Source organism: Palaemon carinicauda, chromosome 15, assembly GCF_036898095.1.
Source record: "Palaemon carinicauda isolate YSFRI2023 chromosome 15, ASM3689809v2, whole genome shotgun sequence".
NCBI lineage: Eukaryota > Metazoa > Arthropoda > Malacostraca > Decapoda > Palaemonidae > Palaemon > Palaemon carinicauda.
Window position 1 is genome coordinate 19989935 of NC_090739.1, and position 17074 is coordinate 20007008.

Below are 17074 nucleotides of genomic sequence, written 5' to 3' on the forward strand. Positions count from 1 at the left end.
ATACAATTCAGAAGCTTGCATATGTAGATTTACATCAAAATAATTTGGAATAAGTTTGGAAGTTTAAATAAAAAAAAAAATACAATCTTACTTCATGAATTAGGAACTGAATAAACACGTTAAATGCGGAAAAAAAATGAAAGAACACTAAACGAATTTGCCAATTTGGGATATTGAGTAATGCTCAATACATACGGCATTCTCGTAAAACCTTAAGACAAGAAAAGGGATAAAAAGTACCTTAGGAAATTATCATCGAGAAATTATACATCAATATATAAACAGACGGGAACACCAAAAACTAACGTCAACAGCCTCAGCTTTAAATGGATGGGAGACCAATGTGTGAAAAATGGCCGGGTGCTTGGGTCAGGGAGGTCATTCAACACAATGGTACAACTGGGGGAAAGTCTTGGATTTTCTTTGCGAAATAAAAAAATAAAATAAGCTGGGAAACAAGATAGGAGGGGCGAAGGTGTATTTTGGTTGTTGACAAGATAAGTGAAATCACCCGGCCGATAGATCAATCAGATGGCTGCTTCATCAGAAATCCATTTATACTGACGTTCCTAGCACGTTCAGGTGTGCTATGCAGCAATTGTCGTCGTTTAACCATGTATATTGATCTATTCCATCCTGTCATTAAAGGGAAGTTCGCAGGAATGAGACATATTCCGAGCCATCAAGAGGGGAATGCGTAAATGACGCATTTTGGGGAACGAAATGGCGAAACAAAACATGTGAAAAAGACCGATTTTTTTTTTTTTTTTTTTTTAGACAACTGCGGTGATGTATCAGGAATGCTATGATAAAAAAAAATTTCATCATCATCTTTCTTGTTAAGGGTATAATGCCAGCTCTTAAAAGGGTGCAAATTTATTCGAAAATTATCTTTATATATCCATTATGGAATATGTTGACTAATGTTACAATGATCGTAAATTTGGGGAGTTATGTCGTTTATTATTTACTGCCGAAATAATCAGCAGTAAACGAACAAACCTGACGAAAACTTGAGGAGCATGGAACACAATAATAACAATAATTTAAATAATGAGTGTACCAAAATGAACTCCTGAGAGAGAGAGAGAGAGAGAGAGAGAGAGAGAGAGAGAGAGAGAGAGAGAGAGAGAGAGAGAGAGAGAGAGAGAAAGCGCTCTTTAGTTCCCAGAGGAATGTTCCATCACATGGTATCATTTTTTCAGGGGGAAACAGCAACAGTCTGCCGGCAATCAAGACGCCGATAAGGAGGGAGAAATTAAAAACCTAATTAGTGTTTTGGGACCGCAAGGGAACAGAGAGGGGAGGGAGATATGTGGCATTATCATCTGCTGCTTCTCAACAGTGCCAGTTGTGGTGGCAGACGGCAAAGATTTCTATCTCGATTTTTTTTTCTTGTCTCTCTCTCTCTCATCATTAGGTAAGGGATTCCAACTCTTATGAGTTATATTTGGGTTGTTCTCATTCTTTATAATTGTATCTTTTCCTTTAAAACAAAAAGGATTGGGAAACTTCAGTCGTAAATGGGAATTATATCTAAAAATTAGATATATGTAGGTGGATTCATTTGCGAATTAATTTGTTTGATTTTGTGTACTATGGTGTGTTGAATGTAGAGGTATAATGCATACATTTCGTAAAACCTTATTATTGTAAAATAATGCACTGAATTAAGATACTTTAGCATAATATAAAACTTTAATGTTAAAGGCGAAATAATCGGAAGAAACAATTGTAATACTCTTGTCACATTCAATATCAAAACATATAACACAGGATTAAATAATCCAACTGCGCAATACCTTAACAAAGAAAAGATCCCAAAAGACAATATTCAAGAGAAAGCCGATTCAAAGTCGGACCAAAAGCAAAGACAAGGAGTTCTCTGAACTTGGCAAAACAGGCCAACAAGTGTAACACGTCTCCGGGGAGCCACTGAAAGGATCACTTTAGTCTCTGACATAAGATACGACCATGGCATGGAAGGGAACATTCCTCCTAAAATCTCTTTGGATCAAAGCAGAGTTGTTTAAAAATATCTTATCGTTTTTTGTTGCTAAGAAGTGAGTGTTATTTATTTGTTTTTTTTCTTGATTCTGAGAAGTACTTTAGTATTTAATATAATAGATGGTTATGGCGCTCAAACCAATACAAACCATTATTCGAGCACCAAGTTAATTACAGGGTTCATATATAAAAAAAAAATTGACAGCAATTCGTAGACCAACGCAGAAATTATCAAACAACAGAATCAAAAATACTGGAAGAGAGATTTAACACTCACTTGACGAGGGTAAGGTTGTCCCTTGGCACAGCCTTCAGGTCCTTGATTGTACAAGTGCCACCGCCGAATTCATAGTTGGGGTTGTACTCGGTGACCATACCGCCGGACTGAGCTCGGAGACGGTTCAACTGGAAGTCAGGGCCTGGGAACATGTCTTCGCGTCTACGAGTAAACTTATTCCTCTGGTATCGGTTATCTGTTTAGCGGCGTTGTCAGCATTGATGTCAACAGCAACATCGTATCCAAATGAAAGAGAAAAAAAAAAAATCAATACATACGTGCTATCTAATTTTCTAACAATAATACTTGACCATTCATTATTTGTATACAGGTATGAGAGGCCTGCATCTAAAATATTCACATCTTTACTAAAAATCCATATATTATTGTTATTGTAAGGGTTCGTGAACAAAGTATGATGCAATATCAATAACAATATTTTTAAGAGCACAAAGGGGTAGTAAGAGGGTGAAGTGAAGTTTATAAATCATTCTATTGAAAGAATAACCTTAATTGTTGACCTAATTTCCTAACAATTCCGAATCCCCTGCGTATCATCACATTATAACCCAGAGCTAATGACCTCATCATTGGGAATGAGGTCATTAGCACGCTTCCAACGGAGGAAAACACTTTAATCCTACAAAAAGAACAAACTGTCAAAATAATTAAGAAAAGGTCAGCGCACAGTAAGGCCCGACCAGGTTCATTCTAATAGGTGTTTATTCTAATTTATATCATAACTAGTGAAATTAAAAATGCACAAAATACTGAATTCACAATTTCTAACTTAAATAAGTTTAAAAATATAAGCAATAATATTAAAAAAAGCAAACATGAAAATATATCTAAAACAATACTTACAGCAACATTTAGAAATTGCTGATATGACGATAACGAGTAAGAATCCCAGACCTGCGAAGAAAATATAAGCCACTCTCCATGGCACAGGTCCAACAGCTGAGGAGAAAAACAAAACATATGGATATTCAGAAAGGTAATTATCATAGATCACTACTTCATGTTATATGATTATCTCTAATGTAATATATATATATATATATATGTGTGTGTGTGTGTGTGTGTGTGTGTGTGTAAAATACTATTCTCCTAAGATTTTTAATACTCGAATAAAATTCTTACGTAATTATATAAATATTCATAGTTATGGAAATCTGTGCTCATCTTGACCATCACTTCAGTCAATTCTGCAATTTGAAGGTTCACAATAACATCTCGCTAGATCTACTTGAGAGAGAGAGAGAGAGAGAGAGAGAGAGAGAGAGAGAGAGAGAGAGAGAATGTGATGAAAGCTGTAGGATTTTATGCAAATGACAGATTTTCAGCATGGAAAATTAACCTGACAAGTTCAGAGCGTTGTGCAAGGGTGGTCGAATGTTCCGAGTGAACAACAAAGATAAACGCATTAGAAGAAAAACAGAAGGTATGAAAAACGATACACAATGTTTCCATTATCCCATAAGAGAGAGAGAGAGAGAGAGAGAGAGAGAGAGAGAGAGAGAGAAGCCGTTCTCGTATAGCGAAGTGAGGCATTCCAGGGATCTACACGAATGAGATTTTGTAGGCGGACTTGAGCTTTTCAGATGCCTGGGAGGTTGTGATCTTTTAAACCTGAGCTGTTGAGAGTGAGAGGAGAGAGAGAGAGAGAGAGAGAGAGAGAGAGAGAGAGTCACTGCTTGTATACGAGAAGGGACTCACTTAGAAAAGGAAATAATCCTTTGAAATTCTTCCTGATTTTCACGTTTTCTCTTGAATGTGTTACGCAGAATATCAAAAGAAATATTTAAGAAATAGAAGGAATAGTAGATGTGTATGATGAAGTAAGTTTAAAAACATTAAATGATTTTGCAAGGAAAGGGTTGGAAATAATGAACAAAGAATAAAACAATTTTATCTAATAATAAAACAACTGACGTGAGTGTTCTGATAAACATTACAGAAAAATAATGATATAATTAAATAATTTCCGACTTATTACGGATTCACTGAAAAAAAAAAAAATAATTTTCCAAGTTGGTTTTTATCATTAAAAGATGAATGTTTAACAACACTCTTCAAGTATTCATAAAATAAATGTTCTTTCTTTAAACTGTATTTCTCAGTAGTCAATTATATTTTCCTCAATTTCTCTATTATATTTCGATCCCCACATACCCTTGTTTCTTGACGTTTCCTTTGTCATCCATTACCGTGTCCCTTTCTATTTTATTTTTACCCATTATTGATATAATTTTGAAATTTGCTTCGACATCCATGTTCCGACATAAAAATACACAATACATTTTACTTCACATCCAGTTTCACGAATGATTCACTTTGCAGAGCTCTCTCTCTCTCTCTCTCTCTCTCTCTCTCTCCTCTCCACCACCACCAACGCGTCTTCTCTCCTTCGGAGGTCGCAGGATAGTTATTAAATTTCGGCCTTATGTTTACCAAGTCCTCAATAAGGAGTCCCTAAAGAGCGAAGATGTCCTCTTCAGAATCACACATCCGGGGACATTCTGGGAGAAAGGCTTCTTAGAACAATAACAATGAAGGTAAGACGTTGCTCGAAATGTTAAAATCATTTCCAGGATAATGTCGTCTTTCGAGGCTCTTTATTCCTCTAATGAAAAGAAAACTAAATGCATGAAAAAAAGAGGCAGGGTAGAGATTGGGAGGGTTAATGAACGCAAGTAAACTCATATTTCAACTCCAATGCTCATCCCGGCCGAGGCAGAACTTAAGAGTATTCAAAAAATGTTTAAAGTGGATTTTTTTTTTCATAGGCGTTCAGAACTTCATACAAAGAAAATAAGGGAGCCGACTCGTTAGAACAATAGGTATCTAATATAAAGTTCATTTATGAAGATAAATTAAGTATCCTACACCCATGCATAATGTTAGGTTCCTCAAGATGTAAAAACAGACGATTCTGATACTAAGCTTTAAAATGTTAATCGAATTCTATGGAATTTTATGACAAGATCACTATAATTATAAAAGGATTTTGTCCATCAGGCTAAGACTGCATACAAAGTAGGAAAAAGTTATTGGCATTAGTTGGCCTCAATGTGCAGCAATATATTTTATATATTTGAAAAGGCGATTTAGAGAAGTTTTGCATGGCAATATAAAAAAATCCGTCTTTACTGTATTTCTATTTTTTTTAACAAATATATAAAGAAAAGTAACTATTTTTACTAAATTCAAGTAGTCTATTTGAACTTTTGCTGCTGTTATGCTCTTTTGAATCCACTGAATAAATACAACTACCCAGCTTCATATAAACACTGTAATCTGTCTACTAGCATGAAAACTTTGTCCAAGAAGAACATCGAAGAAGTAGTTCTCTGTAATCATAAAAACATCTTGCACCTTTTTTTTGTGGAACAAATGCTATGATGAGCAATAAAACTATATATCCATGGAAAATACATTAACTCACTTTTGTAACGAGAAATACATACACACACACACGCATACATACATACACACACGCACACACACACATAAATATATATATATATATATATATATATATATATATATATATATATATATATATATATATATATCTCCTGTTTTATATTTGAGTATATTATTTTACATATAAGTTCAATAGTTTTTTTTTTTTCAGCAACATTACTCGCGTAACTTTACAATTCTTTACATTCTACAATAAATTGTAAATATTTAAGCTTGAAATGACAATAAAATTAGAATACCGTGTTTATAAATAAATACACACACACACATATATATATATATATATATATATATGTATATATATATATAGATATTTTATATACATATACATAAATACATGCATATATATGGATGTATGCATTTATATATATATATATATATATATATATATATATATATATATATATATATATATATATATATATATATAAAGGGAGCATATGCGTCTGAGTGCCTTCTTGTAACAATGATTATATACGAACAGCAAAATGAAAATATTCCAAAGCCTGCAAGATTCTGAATGACAGAGACCGGATGAGGGGGAATAGAGTATTGCAAAGAATAGATTCGAATACGGACTTGTCAAAGCAACAGACATTTAATTTCCTGACCATGTCCGCAAACAGGAAAAAAAAGAGCTTCATATTTTTACTGGATATCAGGAATTTCACTTGAGACACAGAGTTCGTTCGCGTCAGATGATTCATTATACATGACAAGTGAACTAAGCATCGCAACGTCGTTGCCATGGCGTCGCAGATGCAAGGTGCAGGTTGCATCGTGTCAACTGAGCTCCCTGGGAAAAATGCCTTTCGTCCTAGATACCTATGCTATTGGGTACATGTGAACAATAACCCGGCGTATGTATATATATATATATATATAGAGAGAGAGAGAGAGAGAGAGAGAGAGAGAGAGAGAGAGAGAGAGAGAGAGAGAGAGAAAAAATTATAATATTAATACTAAGTACTGAAAAATATTTACAACTGTCCGTGAAAACATTTCGAATGTAACAAAACTTTGCTATTGACAATATGTTTCTAATAACAAAGATGGATACTAAGGACTGATTCAAAATTTCAGGGAACGCCAAACATAATAGGGGCAATATCTAGTACATCATCAATATTACAACTTGTCACCAAGGAACTAAGAGAGAGAGAGAGAGAGAGAGAGAGAGAGAGAGAGAGAGAGAATTTTCTTGGTGGTATTGATAAAATGGCTTGGGTGCTCTCAGAAAATAGACGTCCAGAATCTAGACAGGTTTCGGCTGGCCGTAATGGAGAATAAACTTGCATCCGGAACTTTTCTGTTGATCTTCTTCCCCTAACTGTAAAACTTTACTTACAATGTAAAGGATCAGGAGTAAGCTTTCGAGAGAGAGAGAGAGAGAGAGAGAGAGGAGAGAGAGAGAGAGAGAGAACTTTCTAGAAAAAATATACTGCATCATTTGCGGGCTAATATATTATCTATTACAGAGTTGTTTATATTAAGTAGTAACTGACAAAACTGGCAATACAGTTCATCACAACTTGAAACAGAGCGCTGTAGCGCAAATCAAGTGAAACATTGACGCACAAAGAAACAAAGAAAAAGAAACGCTATAAGACTTAAATATCTTGAGACCACGATTCCATTTTACGGTCAGAATGCGAAAAAAAGGTTTCACCAAAGTCAAAGGGCTTTTGTCACATCAATAGAAACCGCAGACGAAATTATTTAGTTCGTCTCATTTTCGTTCTAGCAGTCATTACAATACGAAAGGGAATTGTAGTTTCGAAACAAAGCACATTGTTTTCATTTGATAAATAAGGTAAAATGTCCATTAACAACCCTTCCGCCCTTCCGATAACAATAATTTGCACCGAAATTTTAATCGATGGCAATACAAAGCTTCTCGATCTATTGTATTTCTAAATAAATTTCAGTGTTGTTTGTATCTCACCATTGCATTGCGAACAAAAGCCTTTAAAAAGAATTTTGAACTCTTTGAAAATTAGGTGGAGCCAAAAGCGGAGGCTGATAAAAAAAGAGGCCTTTCTAGTCATTGTAATTCAGAAAAGGAATTGGGACTCTATTAAAGTATTGAATTTTCTTGCGCTAATGAGTGTTTAGAAGGATTCATGAAACTTGAAAAGAAAGTAATTTTAGGTCTTCGTAATAGTCAACACCAGTAAACTAAATTTGCTGGAAATTAATAATAAACTTCTTTAAAATTTTATTTTTAAAGCCTCATTTACAGTTAAAATACAGGACATTATACACACACACACACACATGTATATATATATATATATATATATATATTCTGTAAGGGACAGATGCCACGTACAGAACAGCCAGTTAGTCCTTTTCATTTCTTGTCTGGATTACGATGTCAATTTCAAATCATAGTTAATTATGTTAAGGATCTTTCTTTCAGGAAGCTGCCCTCGGAAAACAAGACTTGAATGTGGTAAAAACGCGTTTCTTAAAGTTTGAAATATCAGTGTTGTTTTCTTTACCCTGATTCAAATTACTTACATGTAGATGTAATTAAATCGGTATCTAAAGAGATGCCGGAAAACTTGCCATCTAATTGATTCTACCAAAGTTATAGTTTCCACAGGTATATGTAATTAACAAAGTTTTAATTACTTTACATTATAATCTATCAGATATTTGCGTCCCATAAAATCATGAAAAAGAAGAACTTGTCCATCATCATATTCCAAGGAATGGCGTTATTGCCAGTACATTTATATTATATCACATACTGTGCTTTAATACAAGGAGATAGCATGTTACATTTTCCTGTCTCAATATAAGACGTTATAATCTGCTAACACAGTTGTTTGTTTAATTGAAAAACTATTTTTTCTTCAAGTATCTTACGTTTAAGCATATAAATATAACTATTTTTGCAATTTTTCTCCGTTGGAGCCCTTGGGCTTATAGAATCTTCCTTTTCCAATTACGGTTATAGCTTGTAATAATATATATCATAATAATAAATCTTTCCACACTGATAATTTTTGTTGTTAACCAAGTCTTATATTCCGATCCAATCGTAAACTGCTGCTTTACGCTAATTGTTATGCTTGGATACCTAAAAGATCTTTAATTTTTCGATTTTTTTTTCTAAAGAATATTTTAGACATTAGAATGGATATTCACAGCCTATCAAAGAAAAAACAATAGGATTACAAAAAGTACAAAAAGAAAAACTTGGTCTAAATTATCTGAAATATACATGACCACCACCGATTGGTATTAGACTTCCGGACTTTCAGACCCTTAAAATGTTGAAAATATTACGAAATTTCTCTCATTAGCTATCTCTATTTTAAAGCGGATCTCACATTCTATCAGTAATGAACGAACTATTAATACCATTACACACAGTTCGTTTGATTTTCAGTTAAGAGGATTACAATTCCTTTTAAGGTAACTTAATACTTATATGTTTTAAAGCTTAATGTCAGGAATTATATAAACAAATTTCTTCTCATCAAAAATGTTCCTGACGTGGATTTTTAAGTGTAGTGGGACAGGGTGGTTCAAATATTCCCGGTATAGAAACCACAGCTTTTTTTAATTTCATTTATTGCATCCTTTTCTCCCGGGCATTTGATATTTGGGGTATATTCCCTATTATACTTAGTTGTCATTTTTTTCTAATTCTCACAGACAATGATGTGATACACATCATTAGCAGTTTACCAACGAGAGAGAGAGAGAGAGAGAGAGAGAGAGAGAGAGAGAGAGAGAGTTTTGAGGACTGAAGTTGAAGCGATTGCCCCACCCCTTTTTTTTTTTGTTAGTTCGAACATTCTGAGCAACGGTCGCAAGTCAATTTCTTCCTATTTATTATTTAAGATGAGTCATTTCAGGTACCTAACGAATTGCAAAACGATAGTTTATTAGTTTTTAACAAATTTTAAATCTTTCATTGGATCAAGATTTCATAACAAAAAGATATTTAAAAAAAAAAAAAAAAATTCTACCAACTAAAAATGGTTAGTTGTCAGGACCCATGCACAAACTCAAGCCCTAATTTTTACCATAATTTTTCAAGTTTAACGGTCAGTAGAGCTCCTTTTTATTGGCCTAATTTAAAACCGATACCTCACCTCCCTAAAAGTCAAGATTCATGTTTCCTAAAATGTAATCACCTTTTGGTGACCATTTCTAAATTGAGACAAACATTTTTTTTTCCGCTATACTGCTAAAAACTAATCAGCAAAGAATAATCTGAAATGAAGAGATAAACTCCTTCGTAGAATTAATGAAAACACTTCATAATCAGCCCGAACAATTGAAGCAATTTTGCTTCTGAAAGGCCACAGAGTCGTTAAAAACAAGTTTATTTTCTTCTGAACTTTCAAATATACTACAGGAAGAGTATAGCTATTTGGGAGACAAGCTGTAAAAAGATCCAGATCTAGATTAGTTTTATCTACTGGACCTAGTTCTTAAAAGTGCCTATTCATATATGGATTCACATAATTTGCAAATAATAATCTTATTTTAGAGCTCAATATTTACACGGGAATGAAAAACAGTTGAAAAATTCTCATGTACATTTTTGGCGAGTAATTTTGCCGCTCCAATTACTGAACGACAGCAAAGATGGCCTGTTTCGACAGAGAATAAGGCAGGATATTTTACATCAGGCGCTCCACATTGCAGGTTAGCAAAGAGAGTGGGCCATATAGCTAGAAGAGGGGAAGCCACCATGTTGCAGAATTTGCACGATATAATCCGGTACATACAGAGTCGCTGGAGCATCTAAATACAATCCTAACCTTCTTCCCAAGGTGCAAAAAAAAAAAAAAAAGGAAAAAAAAAAAAAAAAACTACTACTCCTTTATGCATGGCTCTGTTATAGCCTCTCGTGATGAATGAATCGCTCCCTTCATTACCTCCCACGAAAATAATACTGTTATCCAACCCATCCTCTCTCCTCTGTACTTTTCTCTCGGTCTCGCTACTTTTCTTTCCTACTCTCCCTCTTCTGTACATCCATGCCCGCACCTTCTTTTCCTGTGACAGGAATGTCAGCTTTAGGTCCAACAAGATGATCTTCAAAGTTGCTTCCCTTTTATTTCTCTGCTGTGATACCCAGCCTGTAGTGCCCTCCTCTTCGTTCCACAGTTCTCCTCTTCCCTTAGCTTTTACATTTATGCCACTGATGTCTAATAATGATATAACTCGAGAGAGAGAGAGAGAGAGAGAGAGAGAGAGAGAGAGAGAGAGAGAGAGAGAGAGAGAGAGAGAGGAGAGAGAGAGAGAGTTTGTTTCAAGTGATTTTACCCTATTATATACTTAAAATAGCTATGGATAAAGCTAAAAATAAAGAAAATGTGAGAGCTTAGAAACATGCACATATTGCTTGCCAATGAACGATATATGTATATAAGCACATAGTGAATAGAACACCTCGACAGTTTAATGGTGTGTTCGTGTATGTATAAAAGTAGGTCTCTCTCTTTCACTCCCGTGACAGTTCTTGTTTTTTCAGATCCTACCAATCACAGTGGTATTGTCTGAGATTCCCTATCATATATCTCAATGTAGCACAGTTTGTGGAGACCCCATTAAACGAGTGACAGTTTTATTTGACAGTTGAGATGGAAGGAAACAAAACACCTCTACTCTGCTACTCTAAAGAATCAGTTCTATTGACGAATTCCTGTCACCTTATGACTCGAAGCTTTATTCTATTACTTCAAAGTGATCACATGCTTATATATTCGACCTCATGCTCGTGTAAATATATATATATATATATATATATATATATATATATATATATATACATATATATATATATATACAATATATATATATATATATATATATATATATATATATATATATATATATACATATATACAATATATATATATACACACACACAAAAAGGAAATATCTCTTCAAACACGTTAATTGCTTTTCCTTGGTACAGATTAGATTTCTAATACGTCTCTGATAAACAACTCGTTATTAAAGAAATCATGCATATATACAAACAAACAAACACACACACACAAACACACATATATATATAAATATATATATATATAATCTGTGTGTGTTTGTATATATGCATAATTTCTTTAATAACGAGTTGTTTATCAGAGACGTATTAGAAATCTAATCTGCACCAAGGAAAAGCAATTAATGTGTTTGAAGAGATATTTTCTTTTTGGCGTCATAGTTTTCATAAATAGAATTCCTGATGCATCGTAAGCAAACCACTTAGCCCCCTTCTTGAAGTTATAGATGAGGAATACTTCAAAAGCAACATCTTATCAAATTTATTCTAAAGACTGGATTCAGAAGAGAAAAAGTTAAATTTTTTTCTGGGATTTTAATTGCTTCTTAGACCAAGGCGAAGCGGAAAAAATATCTCTTTTGCTCACCCTGATATGCAAGAACTATTAAAGCTTATAATTTGTATGTATAAAACACGCATATTTGTCATGCTGGCGGTAAAGAAGTATTTATTCGTACCCGATGAAGTGATTATTTATAAACCGCATTATTTTTTGTGCATAAATCAGCACGTCAGAAGATGCAAAAGATATTTAAATAAAATCACATACATGAATGGGATCTATCAGATTACTGAATCGTTTGATAAGGACAATACTTTAGCTGTTTCCGACTCCTAACCTATATGTTCAGTAGTTCCAAGTGTCTATGGAAGGAAAAAAAAAAAGGCACAAAAATACCAAACGTAAACTTAATAGCAATAATAATTGTATTAAGTGAGATGCTCTCCTAATTGAAAAAAAAAAAAAAAAAACATGAGTGTAGCAGAATCCGTATCGAGGATTTTTATTATTCCAAATCTTCTGGGATTGGCTACGATGTAAATGATCCCATAAAGAATTAATAATTCTATATAAATAGCTTTCCGAATACATAATGTGTACTACTTCAATAGTTTTCTATAGTGTTTAATTTCCCTTTGGTGCATATATGTTCCATATACTGTATAGAATACATATACAAAATAAACAGTGGTAATAGGAAATTTATAAAGATAATACAGTAGATTAGGTCAATCATCAAACTGAAGCCGGTAGGGTTACGATAGTCCATTGAAAAAAAGATGTAAGCATTTTCAAAGCAAACCGAAAATAAATAACAAACTTTTGCTTATGATATAAAAATGCTTTCGTAAGATTCCATCTTACTTTTAAACCCGCAAAAATAGATACTCTGAATTTCGTTTTATTATGACATTGCTTTTCCTCAAATGGCAATTACATATCCTACATACAGTTTCACTTTCTCCTTAGTAGCAAATTTGCACACATTCCATTTTACGCTACTTCCACACCATAAAAAAATATGCAATCGTTGTTAGGCGACACTCACCTTACACAATCGAACCACCTCTCGGCTGTTATAGTATCTCGCTACCTCATTGCATTTTGGTAATGGAAAGCCTATTCCTATTTTTCCTCCCCCTCACTTTTCTGAACTTCTTTTATTTCCGCACACACACACACATATATCTTAACTTCTTTACCATGTTGAAAATAACAATTTAATGATATTACTCTTTTATTGTAAGAATTCTCTGTCCTTTGACGAAACGTGAAACATAAGCATGTAACTAGTTGAGAGTTATTCAATGTCGTGTGTGCGTGTGTTCCTGTGTTTGTGATTGTCTAACGGGTCTCAGTTTGCGAAAGTGAAGTCGATTGCTGAGCAAATATTGACGGACGGCACTTCTAAGCCTGGGAAAAATCTTGGACTTAGCAAACAAGTGCTCACCTGAAGTCTATTTATCACATGGAAAACTGCTGAATCTCGCTATACAGTATTCAGCAAATGATATTCTAGAAATGATGGATGAAAATAAATGTGGTATTTTAAAATTGATCGATCTCAATGCTGCTTTTGATACAGTTGTGCATGAACTGCTACTAAATGATGTACGGTCCATCGGCGTTGAAGATCAAGCTTTCGAATATCTAAAAGACTACTTGGTTGGTAGAAATTAGTGTACAAATTGTTAACTCTTATTCATCATATGAACCCTTAAACAGAGGGGTACCCCAGGGGAGTGTACTTGGCCCAATCTTATTCTGCATCTATACTATTGGTCTATCGAAAAAGCTCCAAAGGCATGGCGTGAAGTTTAAACTATTTGCAGATGACACACAATTTTACTTCTCCATAAATGATATAGATGACACTACTGAAACTCTAAACCGAATCCTTGATAGTGTTAGAGAATGGATGACATTTAAACAACTAAAATTAAATGAGAACAAAACTGAATTCATGGTGGTGGGCAAGAGAAACAGCGTGAGAAACTTCGGTGATATTCAAATGAACATAAATAATGACTCGGTGCCGATATCTAGTAAAGTTCGAGATCTAGGTGTATTTCTTGACTGCAACCTGTCTCTAAATGGCCAAAATAAATAATGTAATAAAAAGTGCTGGTTATCATCTAAGAAATATTGCGTCTATAAAAAAGTACCTGGACGAAAATTCTGTTAAAAACTTGTGATAAACTGTGGTATTACCAGGATTGACTACAGCAACTCTATCTACTACAATTTACCAAAAGTCCAACTTAAGAAATTACAAAACATAGTAAACAGAGGAGCAAGACTAATAAAAGGTGTCCCACCTAGAGAAAGGAACACCCTTATACTAATTGATTTACACTGGCTGCCGATTAAAGCAAGAATTGAATTTAAAATATGTACAATAACCCACCAAGTTATCAGAACCGGTCGTCAAAAATACTTATAATTGCTATATATTGCGCAGCCAACAAATCGTGTCGACACGAGAATAATTACAGATGGCTTCAAACTGTTGGAACCTAGATTTATGTCCACTTTCTTATTTCATGAGTATTTTGACAGTGACGATTTAACAGTAAATGAACAAAGTGTCTTGAAAAGATAAATACTGTGAACGAACAAGGTAAAACGACAGTGGAGGTCCTGTAGAGAGTGGGGTTCCCCTGCTGTATGGGACCGGAAAAGCAGCCATCAAAGTAAAGTAAAAGTAATGAGTTGCAGCCCTCTATTGTGTCTCATCCTACCGACCCTTTTGGCCTCCAAGCGAATAATCCTTCCCTGATTCATACAATCTCTCCGTCGTCACTCGTTCCATAACGGCATAAACAGACCCACCTAAAGTGACTAACATTCCAACGGCCCCGAGCCCGTCTGTCTTTCGTTCCTCTCACCAAAATAGCTTCCGCCCACCTTCGTCGCTTCCCTGCACACGTAACACTCATAACGCCTGCCATCAAATACAGAACTTCTCATCTCTCGCTAAATGCTTCCATTTCCCTCTTCTCTCTCTCTTTCCTTATCCATCTCCCACCCCCAACATCTCCTCCTTTACCACCACCTCTTTCCCTCGCCTCCTTTCACCATCATTTCCCTCTCCCCCATCCGAGAGCTTCCAAGCTATGAAAGTATTCTAAACAATTTCCTATTCTTCTTTAGCCTTTGAAACAGGAATTCAGGTCGAATTACCCGAGTTCCGATTCAGGAATTCTCAATACACGTAGGTGAAAATTTTCCCTCGGTAAAAATGAGGGAAGTCACTCCAATATCATTGGCTCTTGTTATTTCTTTGCGTTTTTGAAGCAGAGACAGATGTTATTAACGATATATATATATATATATATATATATATATATATATATATATATATATATATATATATACATACATACATATATATATATAAACCTTCAATAAATGGCAAAAACGCTGAGAGAGCAGAGATAGAAATTCAATGAAAGTGACAAAATAACCAAAATTAAATATTGTAACTCCTAAGCGATTCATTTTGGATGAAAGACGTCAAATGAAAGTTTGCAAAAATAAATATAATATAGAATGTATACGGATACTGTCTAAAGAGAAGTAAAATCCATAAATTAATAACTGAAAATAAAGCTAAATTCTGCCCTCCCCTCCATTCTGTGTCATATAATAGCAAGTTACTAATTAGTTTTATTTTCCTTGAGAAATTCGCTACCTCTTCATACAAAAGCCAAAGACATGATATGAGAAAACGCTCTGTATTGATATTCTAATCTATAAGACAAACATGATCTCATGCATACAAAAGCGATATCAAAATTGCGCATAATTTCACATGATGAAACTACGTCTACACCCACGCTGGATCCCCAAAAGATGAGATACACCAGACGATGGCTCTTATAAGAGCCTACTTATATATAATGTTGCCTCATTCGTCAAAACTGCTTCAGTGTAAATAAGATGACTTCAGGTGGTTGGGGCGGGAGGATATTTTTGAGTGTGTTCGAGAGAGAGAGAGAGAGAGAGAGAGAGAGAGAGAGAGAGAGAGACTAATGGGCAAGAGTTGGAAACCACATAAAATTCGGATATTGACATTTCCCTGGTAAATTTTTTTCCAGGAAATAAAAACAATAAAATCACAAATAAATGTCAAGATCTGTCAGTTTCTTCAGTAAAAATGGTCAATAAGATATTCCGGCAATATCCATTTCTTTCACCTCCTTCCTTAACCTTATTTTTCAACTGCTGAAGAAATTGCGCGTGGGAGTCTTTACTTAACCAGTCATGCAAGAGAGAAAAACTTATTTACAGCTTCTTCAATGGGGGATGAAATATTTTTCCAGTTTTAACTGGATTTTAATTGGAGTTACTGAGAAAATTAAATTTTTACTCACATCGGAAAAAAGTGTTTACTATGCCATGTCACTCTAAGTTCTACTAATCTTTTTAAACAAAACTAAGTGAACTCTACATTGAGCTGGTAACGAATATCAAACACACTTACGTACATACACTTGAAATGGAGGAAGGCATACAAGTAGCATAGTTCAGGACTGAGCATGGTAGGAATAAAACTGGAGACAGTGTTTAAATCTTTGCTTGGCTGGACTTGCATAACGTGAAAAAAATGCTGGGTAAAGATATTTCAATGCAAAGGCCTTAATATCCAGTAAGCTCATAAATGCATAAAAAAACAGAGGTGAATGACGCAGTGTGTGTGAGGGGAGGGAAGACCAATGCACTGTTCATGAGTCTTCCTCGCACAGTAGATACTTGAAATAACAAAAGTTTGGAAGTTTTACTACACATTGAGTTCATCCACAATTCAGTAACGAGAGAGAGAGAGAGAGAGAGAGAGAGAGAGAGAGAGAGAGAGAGAGAGAGAGAGAGAGAGAGAGAGAGTTTCTGTCATGACATCAAGCTTGCATATATTCCGTATGTGAATGAGTGAGCGAGCTAGGTTGGATGATAGGTGGACAAATCCAATTCTGGCTAC

General features: G+C 34.5%; 1 protein-coding gene across 1 annotated transcript in view; it reads right to left on the bottom strand.

The window, feature by feature from the left end:
* Alk (Anaplastic lymphoma kinase) overlaps positions 1–17074 on the bottom strand; it is a 1005172-nt gene that overhangs the window by 73159 nt on the left and 914939 nt on the right. The window contains 2 exon segments of the mRNA XM_068387529.1: positions 2285–2480; positions 3149–3244. Coding sequence (XP_068243630.1) covers positions 2285–2480; positions 3149–3244 — 292 coding nt within the window.